Genomic DNA, 13,481 nt, shown 5'->3' with positions numbered 1-13,481 from the left:
TATGCTTCTGCACATTGAAGTAGCATCCACAATGGAAAAGGTTCCCTGGACTAAATTTGGACAACTGGACAGGCAATATTTACGTAACCTTTTAACATTGATAACTGTCATTTAAAGTGTAAAGCGTAGTTAACCTGGCAACACAGTCTGTGTTGTTGCGCACTTGCCAGTGTGACGTAGCCACCTGCATGAACAACAATGGAAGGAGCTCCAGAGATAATACAATTTGGATTTAAGGATTATATGTTGCCGATGAAGTCTGCAAAAAGAAAATGGCAACCTGCATGGTTTGCAACTCGCGCATTAAAGACACAACAACAACATTGAACTTCATCAGTCACTAGAAAACTCACAAAGACAGGTAAGCTAATTTAGTACGAGCATTGAAGTCCCACAATGAGGGCATTCCCAGCAGTAGCAATCTCCCAGCACTCCCTCCAAGCACTCCAAAAAGGGTGGGTAATCTGAGTAAGCTGCTGTCTGGTGCACAGGCACAAACAACAGTCAGGACTCATCCCTTCACCTGTAGGTGGAGAGAAGCAACCCTTTCATACAACAACCAGAGAGGTGACGCTCCACATCCCTAGAACAAGCTTCTGTAGCCAGGGATTGGACCCCCAAGGTCCCTGCCTTCAGCTCCAGCCCAGCTCACAATGCACCTAAACTTGTTGGCCCATCCAACAGGTGGTGGGCCCATGGGAAGGAGGACTTATGTTGTCTCTTTCGGGCCGTACCCGGCCAGGCCCCATGGGTGCAAGCCAGGCCACCAGGCATTCGCCATCACCTTCATGCCTGACTCCAGAGGGGGACGCCAGTGACCTGCGTCCGGGCAAGGTAACATTTCTTTCCATAGAGTTGTTCTTCATCAGCGGCACGGTGAACGACTGGTTAGCACATCTGCCTCACAGTTCTAAAGCGGTACAGAAAATGGATGGAATGGATGGATGTTCTTCATAGTGGCTTCGAGCTGTGCTTTGTCCGGTCCCTCACCTTGGACCTGTTTGTCCTGGGTGGCTCTACCAGGGGCCTAAAACCCCTGACAACTTAGCTCCACCAAGGTAAGTGACGACTTAAGGAGGAGTAGTTCTGTTGTGCCTTGACTCAACAAAGGTTGGGAAACACTGCACTAAAGAAAAGGTTTTATTCTGTTATTTACAAGGAGAGATTCCAGCTAATGCATCTCAGCATGGTGTTCATTGCTGCATCAAATATTGAAAAAAATAATCTTGTGCCTAAGGTCGTACACTTTGTTTCAAAAGTTATTTGAGTGCACACCTTGCTTATAGCAATAATAACGATGAACGGTTGAGTAATCCAGTTTGTCAAAATTGATTCTATCCCCCCTACCGTAGATCAGAGATTTTGTCACACATTTAGAAAAACCCATTGAAGCACAAAAGAAGATAAAGTCAACAAGTCTCCCTTTGAAAAGCAAGCCGGGGGGGGGGGGGGGGGGGGAAAGGGCTTTCCAGGAATGTGTCTTTCATTTAAGGTTTTGAACACACCACACCGTTAGAGGCTGTTAGTTTGCCCAGAACTGCTGCTCTGTGTTGCATGTTATGGTCAGAGAAGCCAAAAGATAATCAGCCAATTGGTGTTCTTTTATAGACGATGCAGAGAAAAACCCGTGTCAGCTCGATAAATATTCAGATGAAAGCCTTGAGGGGGACATGGAGCAGTCACATGCTTTTATCAGCTACCAACACAGCAATCGTGCTATTCCACTAGTCATTTTTTCTTTCATTTTGGTCTTTTATGCCAAGCAGACAATTCCCTTGTACATGTGCACATTGCAGTATTGTGGCTGTTTTTGTTGTTGTTGTTGTTGTTGTTCTTTTCCTGCAGCTCTGCTTCTAGATGTACAATTTCCAGTGTGGGGGGAATAATAAGAATCAGCAGCAGTCGGTGTGTGGCCACGTTCATTGTGTAGCAGTGCTGTGATTAATCGTGCTTGCCAAATGAAAACTGAAAAGCCAGCAAGGCCGTACTGCTCAACCAGAATGTTGGTGTGGAAAAAAAAAAACAAGCTCCGATAATTGACTTTGCCACCTTTTTTAACGGGAGCATGCAATTGGCAATCTGCCAGAAAGATTCCGTCATCTTACAGAGGGAGACACTCTTAATTGACTTTGGACACTCATTGGGGCTATGGTTGAAATAAAAATGTGCTGCGCCTCAATAATCACAGATGGATGAGCCTTGACGGGTAAGAAGACCAATTGTCGCTGGGGTTCAAGGTTTCACGGTGACACTTTCAAGCTGAAAAGGGTAAAAACAAAAACATTGAACAATCTGATGCCTCTGATAAATGGGATAAGCAGCTTTCTGACAACAAACAGTAAATACTTGTATTATAAAGGATCTGGCCTTACTTGCTAGAGCTATTTAGTAGTGACAGTTGATAACAAATGAGCAGGTGGGTGTAAAAAGTAGTCTTGTTTTCCTCGCAACTCTACAACCATGTTTATCAGTAATCAGCTGGAAATGCAAATGAAAATGTCCCAACGAGGAGGGGAAAGGGCACCAGACCACCGTCCCCCAGAATCAGAATCTCTCTGATTCTGATTCCGAGTCACAGTAAAGCCATGATAAGTGATTTATGGCTTGCCATCATCTCCAAGACAAACAGTGATGCCCTCATTTACAGCTGAATAAAGTGACTGTAAAATATTAGAAACATGTCTCGGTATGATGCAGTGCAGTTCCGCAATACTGCAAACTACAGCTAAAAACTATAGTTCTCCGTAGTACCCATAGGCAATATTTAGTGGATAAATTATTCCAAACTCCCATGATTGGTTTATAACGAAGTGGCCTGTGAAGTTTGTTGTTTTTTTGGCTTCCACTTCCTGATTTATCCATTTGAAACGTGGTGAATGACTTGCATTTAACAACAATCCCATCATGGTGTGGCCACAAACACTGGCATCTTTCTCCCTGCTGCAAGACAAAAACTGGCCATTACCTATTGGATTAGCCGGATGCCAAATGTGATTAAGGTCTCTTAGGAATCGGACATTTGCTCTTAGATGATAAGATAGCAATGAGCAGTCCATGTCGCTGCCAAAAATGGGAGGGAAGAAAATGGGGGAGCAAAGTGTGGATAATGACAACTAAACATTCGTCAACTCTGCTACTTTTTCCTGGAAGTTGTTTATCCTGGAAGGGAATCATGCCATACCAGAAAAAAAGTAAACTAATATCCACTTAATCCCATATTTGGGAGAAAACACACACACACACACACACACACACACACACACACAGACAAACACACATCTCAATCTCAATGCTGACTCATAAGGCACAATGCAACGAGTGAGGCATCGCAGCAAGAGAGCGCAAAGATCCACCATGCTGATAGGTTAATGAAAACACACAAACACTGAGCTCAGAGCTGTTATGCCTGCTGAGAAAAAAATGCACAAGACATCAACGAGCTAATTTCCAATGCAGTTGCGAGAGCAAAACGCAAACGCATGGTGTGCGCAATGTCGTAAACGCTGCATGAATACATAGTAGGTAGCTCTATTGTGGCCGTGTGGGTTAGCAAAGGATGGCGGCCAAATTGTGTGACAGATTGTGGAGGTGCACAAAGTCGAGACACACACATGAACACGTCCTACCGTACAGGTTGCTACAAATGGTGTGTGTATGTTGTAGATACACAGCTTTTTAGCAAAGGTAAACAAAAACTAGAGACCAAATAAACCCCAGCAGCCACATTGGTTTACATTACCTGAAGGTACAACAGCAGAACCCGTCCACCACTGAAAAAAAAAAGCACAAACACACAACATCTGTGGCTGAACAGCAGGCCTGGCTAAACCACCAGAGAGGAAGGTGGGACGCCAAGCCTCTGATTGATCTGTAGGGTAATTGGCGGGGAGCAACCGAAAGAGCCAAAGGAAATAAATATCAGGCATACTGCTGGACGGTGGGTTAAGTTCCACAGAGGTGATAAACTCTGACTGGTTGTCCCCAGAGTGAAGGCTCGTTATCTGATAAGGTGGCAAACGTTCGAGGCTGCATTTTAACTGCCGAGAGCGAGGGAGCAAGGTGCGATATGGACTCATGACGCGAAAAGAGTCGTATGAAGTAAAAGTGGGGCTGAGTAAAAAAAATAAAAATTCATAAAGGGAACGGTGACTCACAGTGGTGAACTGCTGTCTCACAACTGTCTAAAAACCATGCATCATCTCTGCAGGTAAGCCGACAAGTGAATGTGTGACACAGATAAGACAGACAACAAACTGATAGGACATCATCAAACAACTTTCATTTATAAGTGATTATTACAATCATTCCAGTGATAATTGAGACAGTTAATATTCAATATAACTTTCATATTATATTAAATGTCCTACTTATAATGTTTATTGTAAGTGGGACAGGAGCTGCTGTTTTAGTTAGAATAACTTGTACTGCATTCTGAGCTGTAAGAGACACATTAGAAAGACAAAGCTTGGCGTGTCCCAGTTTGTTATAGCAATATGGAACACATTACTACATAATGTGTGAATATTGCCTATATTGTGTATTGTGGCTGCATGACTAACATTTATAGGGGATGCGCACATGGGCCAAGGAAGTCGTTTTGGTGCAAATCTCGGTAAAGGTCGGGTTTAAGGGATCCATTTTCACTTTTTACCATTACAATCCACAATACAGTGTGATTGTGGTCCACTTTGGTGAGCCACCAGATCCAGCATATGAAGATGTGGGGTAAAAGCTTGCCATATATTGCATTATTTTTAATGAGCTTTACTGACACTTACAGGATCGGAGTGGAACACCACTGATGTACTTAAGTTTTATTGCAGCTCTTGTATTGGAGCTCATTCAATTGTGCGGGTGTACAAAATGCTAGATTGTGAGTGCTTATTTGTAGAGACGCAGAGTCGGAAAAAAAAAAAAAACTAAACAAAAACAGTCAATTTGGAGGTGGGTGAGATTGTGCAATAACAATATAGAGCAACATAATCTGAGGCAAGTCTTCTTCTTGTGGATGTGGTGCCCAATCCATGAAGCAGAAACCAGTGGAGAAGAAAGGAGATAGTGTTTACAGACTTTTGGATATGTGGGTGTACTGCAGCCCTCTTCCACAGCTGCAGGTGGTGTGCCTGCAATGTTAACTTCCCCATCAATTTCCATTTGCTAAAAACAGCTACAGTGTGGAGTGAAAGGTATCATCAGCTGAGCTACTTCACTATTCGTCAGCAACAATTCATCTTTTTTTTTTTTTTTTGTGTAATACGAAGTTGATGAAGCAAGCCAGGAACATTCTCCGAGTCTGCTCTTACTTCCAAAAGTCGAGCGAAATACAAACTCGTGTTATTTTATCTTTGCCAAGCCATTCGAGCTGATAGCTTTACTTCGGGGAAATTGCATTACACACGAGGAGCACGCATAAACTGCTCGTAATGAAGAACTACACATTTAACCCGTCGAGGAAAGACGATGAAACAAACAGTGGGCAGCTCAGAATAATGAGGAAAAAAAACTTCTCGAGAATGTGACTGGAATTGTAGGGAGACGTAATGACTATAAACATTGGAGCAAAGGGAAGGAGTGGTGCTGTCTATCCTTTCCAATGTGTACAGTATTGTATATACTGTATAATACAGAGTTGTGAATCAATTTCATAAATGAACATGTGAATTCCTAGTCCAGTTCTCTGTCCAGGGACATGGTGCCCTCAGTTTGTGACTCAAACAGCTTGTTGGACATAAAAATGGCTAATGCAAATATTTTTTTTTTTTATTCGCAGAAGTGATTGTGAATTCTGCATGGAACAACAACGAGCATAACTGAATGAATCAATGTGAATGTGAATGTATAGCAGCCATTTTTTTTAAATGATCATTATTGTTTCTTGAGTTACTTATAACCTTACAATTGGATATGAATTATATATATATATATATATATATATATATATATATATATATATATAAAACATCAGACAGTCATAGTGTTGCAGTTTTCCTTGTATGTGGCCTACCTATGTGGTTTGTAGCCAACAAGTTTTCCCACATTCAAACACCAAGTCAAGCTCGCGAGATCTTGGGAGAATACCCTCGAAAAAGATCACAGGCGGACTTCTGTCTCCATTTCTTGTTCATGAATTTAATCCAAGTCTTTTCTGTGAAGCTGTACTCCAACCAGCCTTGAGGCAGGGTAAATGGAATTGCATTCTCTACACCAGGTCGCACATGCTGTATCAATGTAGGACAATGTTAAGCGGAGAATTAGAAAATCCAGTTTACAAAGAAAGCTCTGTATTCACTGGGACAATTACAGAACTTTGTCACAAAACTTGATTGAGTCCTTTATAATGTACCTTGAATGACACAAATATCGATGCAAGGAAGACCTTGCTGTGAATGTACTTTATTGTAAGAAAATGTTGTTTCGCTTAAAAAAACAAAAATAATTTGTTTTTTCTTCCATTATGGAAAAGGGGATGGATACATAAGGACTCCATTTACTCCATCCACACATTGAAATACCAGGTGTACGATGGGAATTAAAGCAAAAGTGACTCGAAGTAACTACGACTGAAATAACTTTCTTTGGAGTGGTGCTGCTGTGCTCAGCACCGCCACAGAGTAAAGAGTCAATTTCTTCGATTCAGTTTTCAGTTTTCCAGCTTGAGCCTATCAAGGTCCAATTTTATGGCCCTAGCCTCTTTATGATAGTCTCATCCATCTGTAATCCTAAATATAATTCCATTCATTTCATGCCATAATGATTTCAAGTCCAGATGGAACTTGCTTGGAATTGTGCCAATGAATTGAGTAGCAGTGCTTCACATGACCCATCCATGCATCCATTTTCTATATCTCTTGTCCACCTTAGGGTCACACGTGAGATGGAGTCATTCCCGGCTAACTTCGGGCGAGAAGTGGGGTACACCCTGGACTGGTATGCTGTATTTTTCTATTATGAATGTGATTTTTTGTTGTTATCTGTTTTTCTATCTTATATAGGTAGATTCTCTTTTGCTTTGCCCATACTTTCCTTCGACCTTTCGTTTTTACTGCTATCCACCCGTTCTTGTTTTTTCAATGACCCTTCGTCATCGCTGTTTTTCGTTACCTTTTCTTTTTGTGTCAAACACTCATGTGCTCTTTTTGTTCAAATAAAATCTCTGTTTTTGTTCAAACGTTTTTCGTTTTCTATGTGGTCTATCCTTCAGCTATTAGCCTACCATTGCAACACTACGGGCAATTTGGAATTGTCAGTTATGCTCAGAAACATGTTCTTGGAACGTGGGAGGACGTTAGAGTATCCGCAGAAATCCCATGCAAGCAAAGGGAGAGCATGTAACTCCACACAGGAAAGCCAGAGGGGAAAAATCACATGACTCTAATTCTAAATAATAGCTCAGATAACCTTAGAAGAACTACCTACCAACCACTATATATTTATCCAGGCGCATGCACTCTGGTTTTACAATGCAGGTATTAAATGCCCAAATCCAATTGAGCACCAATATCTCTTTGTGTGTGTGTGTGTGTCTATTCAAGTAACCCATGTCCGACATCAATGTGCTTACATTTACTGACCTGAAACAAAACAGTACATTGTTAACCAATAAAGGCAGCAAGTAAACATACATTACTGTATACTAAACATTATGAAGCATTTAGTTTGGCCTAAATGGACTTTTACCATGGTTCGGAAGGGTCTACAGTTGGCCATTGTTTTTCATCTCTCATGCATTCTTGAGTGTTTGTAGAACCCAAACTAAAAGTCAAGCAGCATTCTGTTTCTATGCTCCTCAAGTGTGGAACAATTTTTTTAACCACCTGACATCTGCTCAAACGGTCAGTACATTTAAATCTGGTCTGAAAACTGTATTGTTCACTGCTGTTTTTGCAGAAATATCCACAGATTTCACTATCTTGCTTTCATTTTTTTTAATGTCAATGTGTTGTGTCATTTTAGTGTTTCCCTCATTGGTCTTGCTTTTATGTTGTGGCTTATCTTGATTTTCATCTTTTTAATTTAATCTAGTTTTTAATCATTCCTCTGTAAAAAGCGCTATGGATTTGATTTGACATATGATGATTTTAGTGCTATACAAATAAACTTGCCTTGCCTTGCCTTGCCAGACGTTCAGCATGTGCTTGAAATCTATGGGCTTTGTGAATGAGAGTGTTTCATTAGTGTGTGAGGTAAACCTGAATTAAGTCGCTGACAGTCCCTTATTGAAAGCCCCTAATATGCTCATATTCACAAAAAAACTGAGCATGCTAGGTCAAGTAAAGACAGCCTACATCGTCTGTAGGCTAGGATATGACTGTGGTTGTATTTCTTTTGATTGACGGGTCACCACTGAATGGTATCTGATTATTTCCCAATGTCAGTGTTCAGTTACCAAAGACCTTATACTGGAAGAGCTGTACAGACAATTGATGGATATATGAATGATCCATCAACTCCACTTGCAACTTTAGCTGCAGCTGCCTTTTGTGATTACTGACCTCAACCGGGGTGGGACGTTACTGACAAAGAACCGACTTAAGGTCTTTTTTACACTACACTTAGTGCAACGTTGCTCAACATATGCATTGTGTAAACGCCGCATGGCGACCCGCGAGATGGGTCGCTCGCGGTTGCGGTGCCGTCGCTCAAATTGAAAAATGTTCAATTGAGGCGCTGCGCCGCTGTCATGACAGAAGGCCCATCGAACAGGATATACGGTGCGGGGGTGATTTCACACAGCAAGAGGTATACAGTAAATGGCATGGAGAAATGCTGTTCGGTCGCTTAGCAACCAGTGCCAAATATGGAAACGGTTGGGCCGGACCGCCGTCGTGCGTCCTACCCCGCGGTGGGACAAAAACCATTATAACCATTATTAAAACCATTATAAAACCATTATTAGCATTATAAAAACGGCTTCATTCCTTTGCATCATCAAACTACTGAAAACAGTACAAAGGCAGAGGCTGAGCTATCAAACGAACAAGTGGAATTGAAAAAGGGGGATATTTGTACTAAGTGTAGATACAAGGGAAACAAAGCAGCAAAAGTAATGGATGCAGAAGAAGAAAATATACAACCAACTACTAAATAATGCATGAGGTGAATTCTTCAAAGTGATAATATTCCAAGAAGAAAGAAGAAACTAGTGATGGGTGATACAAATAAGGGTGATTTATAACAATGTACATTGTGATGCTCTCTTTAGAGCACAATCCTGTGTAAGGATACTGGCAGAATGCAGAGCAGTGAAATACAAAGCAGTGTTTTTTTAATGTTTTTTTTCATATAACTGCGGTAGGAGAGTGAAAGCAGCTGATTCATGGCAACTTTACTGCTTCCCCCCCTTCTCATTCATCCAGCAGAGGCGGGCATGTGTGAATTAAATGGTGTTTATTGGTACGGTGAAAAGCACTCCAGATGCCAGACAATTTTCACCATAAAGTGAAGCGATTCCTTAATTACATCACGCATATGATGACCTTTGTAGTCACTATGCATTTATCCTCTCACAAAAGTGTAACCTATCTAAGTGAGACCTGTCTGCTCCTAGTGTTCTGAATATTCCGCATCAATTGCTTTGTCCCTGTGCTGTGGAGGACACACATCGTCACTGTGCCAAAACCACCACGACAAGTCTCCCAATTCTTTTAAAGGCTTCAGACACATCACTCTCACTTAGCAAGTCATTATCAAAACAGCATTTATGTATCCCCTGTTGATGATATGACTTTGGTGGCTTGTCTGCATGACATAACCACCCTTTAGCTAAACAGTGCTTCTCACAGTTGGAATGCTATACTAACTAAAAACAGCACTTATTATATATGGGCTACTGTTTCCAAATGTATAATGTGACATCCATCATCCATTCCCACAGGGTTAATGTCACCATAAAAGAGGAGAGGAATCACCACCAGTAAAGCTCTCTTCTCATTCCACCTGGGTAGCTTTGCTCCCACTAGCATGCTTCTGGGTTGTTCTGGCATATAGGGTTACTGCTCAGCTATTTATCATGAATAAAAAAAAAAAACAATTGCACTTAAATTTTCCCACATATAAAATCCCGCTGGAGGTGCACTTTGATATATGTCCCTCTGCTTGTCTGGATTCAAACACAGAGAACTTGACAGTGTTATGAAAGCCAGACAAAAGTGGAAGTGAAGGGAACAATTTGCAGTTATGCTCTTGTCATCAATGGCCTCAGTAACAGAATATCAACCAAATACGACACACATTAGGAATGTTTTTAAACACGAGCATAACTTGTTGACAACAAGGTTTGCTCCCTTTAAAACCTGATCCCACCAAGCAGAAAAGTAGGCATTTTTTTTCAACTTTTGGAGGCACCAACTATAATGATGAGGTAACTTAAGGGTAGAGTTGGACTTGCTTCCCTTTGTTGATTTGTTAACAGAAATTCAGCACTTCCTTGTGAAAATGGAAACAGAATAGGAGGAACAAAACTCATTTGTGAAACACATAAGGCTTTACTGCTTGGTGATAGTGTTGCCTAAGCTTTTTTTCTATTTCCTACAAACTAACACATCCACACTTGACTCCAGATGCAGAAAGATAGCGGGAGAACATCCTGACCAGTCCGTGGAGCGTTCAGCCAATGATAGTATATTTCCAATGGAAAGAGACGGGCAATCGATAATTCTACACCAGGCAGATTTGTTATTCAGCTTTGAGGCATGCAGTAACAGGAACAAGTGGACTTACAGTACCTGCAGTGAAGTTGTAACTGGCTGAAAATCCCACCGCCTCCAGTTCGCCATCTGTTACAAATTTTATCCACAGGTACCGGCCGCTACTCCTGATATCCGACGGGCTGTGCTGACCGCAATAGCGTCCGAGCATGGGAGAGAAGCTGAAAGGTCCATCGCGAACCTCGATGTTGTCAAATTTACATTCCCATGAGGACTCGATCGAATAGTTCTCCTCAAAATGGAGCTCGATGCACTGTCTTGGGGGGGCTGAAAGACATGGTGGAAATAATGACCGCAAGAAGTGGTAAAGTGATACTGAACTTGTTTCAGCTCCTTTGTGCCTTGGAGGTTAGTCAACTAATCTCTAAAACAGTAGAGAGGAGCTTTACCTTCAAGGATGTACACACACTCTGTGCCTGGGGGGTATTTGTTTGGGTAATTGGGAGAAGTGAAGAGACCTCCTTCTGGTTCTTTCACCCACGTTCCACACTGACCTGCTGGCTTCACACCAGAATTGTTTTTTACTGAAACACAAATTTCAAGGGTCACAAATCATTTTGGGCCATATAGAGCGATAGAACATTTCCCAGAAAATAAGAACCGCACACAACTTTGAAATGTAGCACCCACGTGGAAGCTAACACAAGGTGACAGGTATTCTAGTTGGTCCACCACCAACGTTATAGACCGCTAAAGTAGGATGGGGTGGCCATGGGAATGGTAGACACACTTTTCTCCTTATTACAAGCCAAGTACCACAAAATGATTTGGGTCATAATTCCATATTGTTGCTGTAATGCTTGAATGAAAGGTTTGTGAAGGTTACCTGATGTATCTCTCTTTGTTGCGCCGGACAAGCCAAGTAGGAGAAGACTTGCAACAACTGGAATGAAAAATATAGCTTGGATGGAACAATGTCACCTCCATGTGTTGTGATTATGATGATCATTTTCCCATTCATTGAAGTGTCGATTCAGCACAGAACACATCACAGCTTTAGAATGAAATTGAAATCAGTAAAATAAATGCCATACGATTTTAGATGAAAACATACAATATCATATGTTTAATAGGGATAATTAAAATAAAAATGTATACTGCAAATGTTCCTATATCAATGATATAAACTGTAAACTACATTATGAGACAACATTTTTTTGGGGGGTCCATAAATCTGTTGAATTGATTTGTATTTCGAGTGAAAACCAGCTCATAACTCTTTCTAGATTCATAGTTTATATATTATTTCAATTAAAACCTGCTTAAATCCACGAGGGGAAAAATGGTTCGCTTACCGTGATGGAAGCTGTGTCCATGTACCATGTCTGTTCCTTTCACAAACGCCTACAGACTCAACTAATTCCATTTAGATTTGGGAGTACTTGAGGAGAGAAAACAAGAGGTGAGTTTCGGGGGAGATTCACGCTGAGAAACCACTCATCCTCTCCTCAATGCAGTCATTAGGGAAGAATGTGTGGCAACAACTAATCGCCGGCTTCATACAAGACCAAAAACAGTTCGAGTAGTAGACACTCGCCCGTTTTCCATCCAAACGCTTCCAAACCTCTTTGGTGCACTGAAAGGATTAATAGTCCCGTCATGAGCCCAGCTCTAATCGCTCCACCTTTGCGATCTTCTTTTTGAAAAAGAACACATGAGTCAGCTTGGTTTTCGTCCTGTTTGCTCCCCTCATCGGGAGGAGGAGAGGAGGAGGAGAGGTTTCAGCAGCATAGAGAACCATGCAAGCCTCATCTCCGCATCCTGTGCATGTGCAGGGGGGGGAAGAAGTTGGTTTTTTTAGTGGATTTTGTGTTGCTGCAGAAAATCCGGCGATGTCGAGTGTGTGCATCAGTCTGCTGCGATGCACTGTGTGGAGTGAGAGTCTCCGCAGCCAAGCGGAGTTCTTGTAGACCCCCCTTTTCCCTTATTCCTCTTCCTCCTCCTCCTCCTTCTCCAGCGCGCACGTTCATTCACAGCGGACCAATGCACCACAAGGCTCACAGGCGCGCAGCAAAAAACGCACACAAATCAAACTGTGCACAATAACAGGAAAGTTTACGTGAAGAGTTGAGGTAGAAGTGGACTAAGCACGTGCGTGTATCCATGTAAACTGTAAAAGTCTTCTCAAGCTAGCCCAGAATGAAGAGGCGAGCAGAAAAATGTGCCAAGGCGATGGAAGGAAACGAATAAACAAGCAAAAGCAAAAGACGGCGAAATGCTGAATGTTTGTTGAGATATAGTTTCAGCATCTTTTTCACCGTTTGACTTATACTGTATACTGTATTGTGTACAGTATATGTGATTAGTAGATTGTTAATTTTGTCCATATTCAATCAAGGAAAGAAACTGCAGTGAACGAGAACACAATCCTGCAATGTTTCATTGCATTACTTTAGGACAATACATATGGACATTGGAAGATTAGAAAAAGGAAAGCTACACGTTGTTTTAAAGTCAATTATGTTGGGATGTGCGGCTATACATTGTAATGGATTTTCCAAGAAGGAATCATTTATTTTTACAATCTGTTCTTGCTTAGTAATTGTCTAAGAGTTTTATACTTTGAATTTGAACATTTGACCACATCGTCTACTAATCGTACCATATAAGCAGAAACCTCAGATTTCCACTTTGCCCCTTTCTTATAAAAGAGGTAAAGTAAAGCAAGCGGGGATACAGTATTTGTCGTGTCACTTTTGGGATGTTTCCCCAATCATCCAGAGAGTACAGCGGCTCTCCCACCAGATGACAAAGCTGATCCGAGGGGGCCGAGGG

The 13,481-nt window shown here is 41.6% G+C and overlaps 1 protein-coding gene across 5 annotated transcripts in view; it reads right to left on the bottom strand.

Moving 5' to 3' along the window:
• neto1l (neuropilin (NRP) and tolloid (TLL)-like 1, like) overlaps positions 1-12,546 on the bottom strand; it is a 60,038-nt gene extending 47,492 nt beyond the window's left edge. For all 5 annotated transcript variants that reach the window (XR_009767412.1, XR_009767413.1, XM_061666983.1 and 2 more), the window contains exons 1-4: positions 12,002-12,546; positions 11,533-11,589; positions 11,096-11,230; positions 10,725-10,973 (exon numbers count right to left, since the gene is read on the bottom strand). Coding sequence is in view for 3 of the 5 variants with exons in the window: in XM_061666983.1 (XP_061522967.1) it covers positions 10,725-10,973; positions 11,096-11,230; positions 11,533-11,589; positions 12,002-12,029 (469 nt within the window). In the remaining 2 variants the exon portion in view is untranslated. The remainder of the gene's footprint in view (positions 1-10,724; positions 10,974-11,095; positions 11,231-11,532; positions 11,590-12,001) is intronic.
• Positions 12,547-13,481: the final 935 nt, after the last annotated feature.

Source organism: Phycodurus eques, chromosome 21 (genome assembly GCF_024500275.1).
Source record: "Phycodurus eques isolate BA_2022a chromosome 21, UOR_Pequ_1.1, whole genome shotgun sequence".
In the NCBI taxonomy this organism is placed as follows: Eukaryota; Metazoa; Chordata; class Actinopteri; order Syngnathiformes; family Syngnathidae; genus Phycodurus; species Phycodurus eques.
The sequence above is the reverse complement of the archived record's forward strand: the minus strand, read 5'-3'. Positions and strand labels throughout refer to the sequence as shown.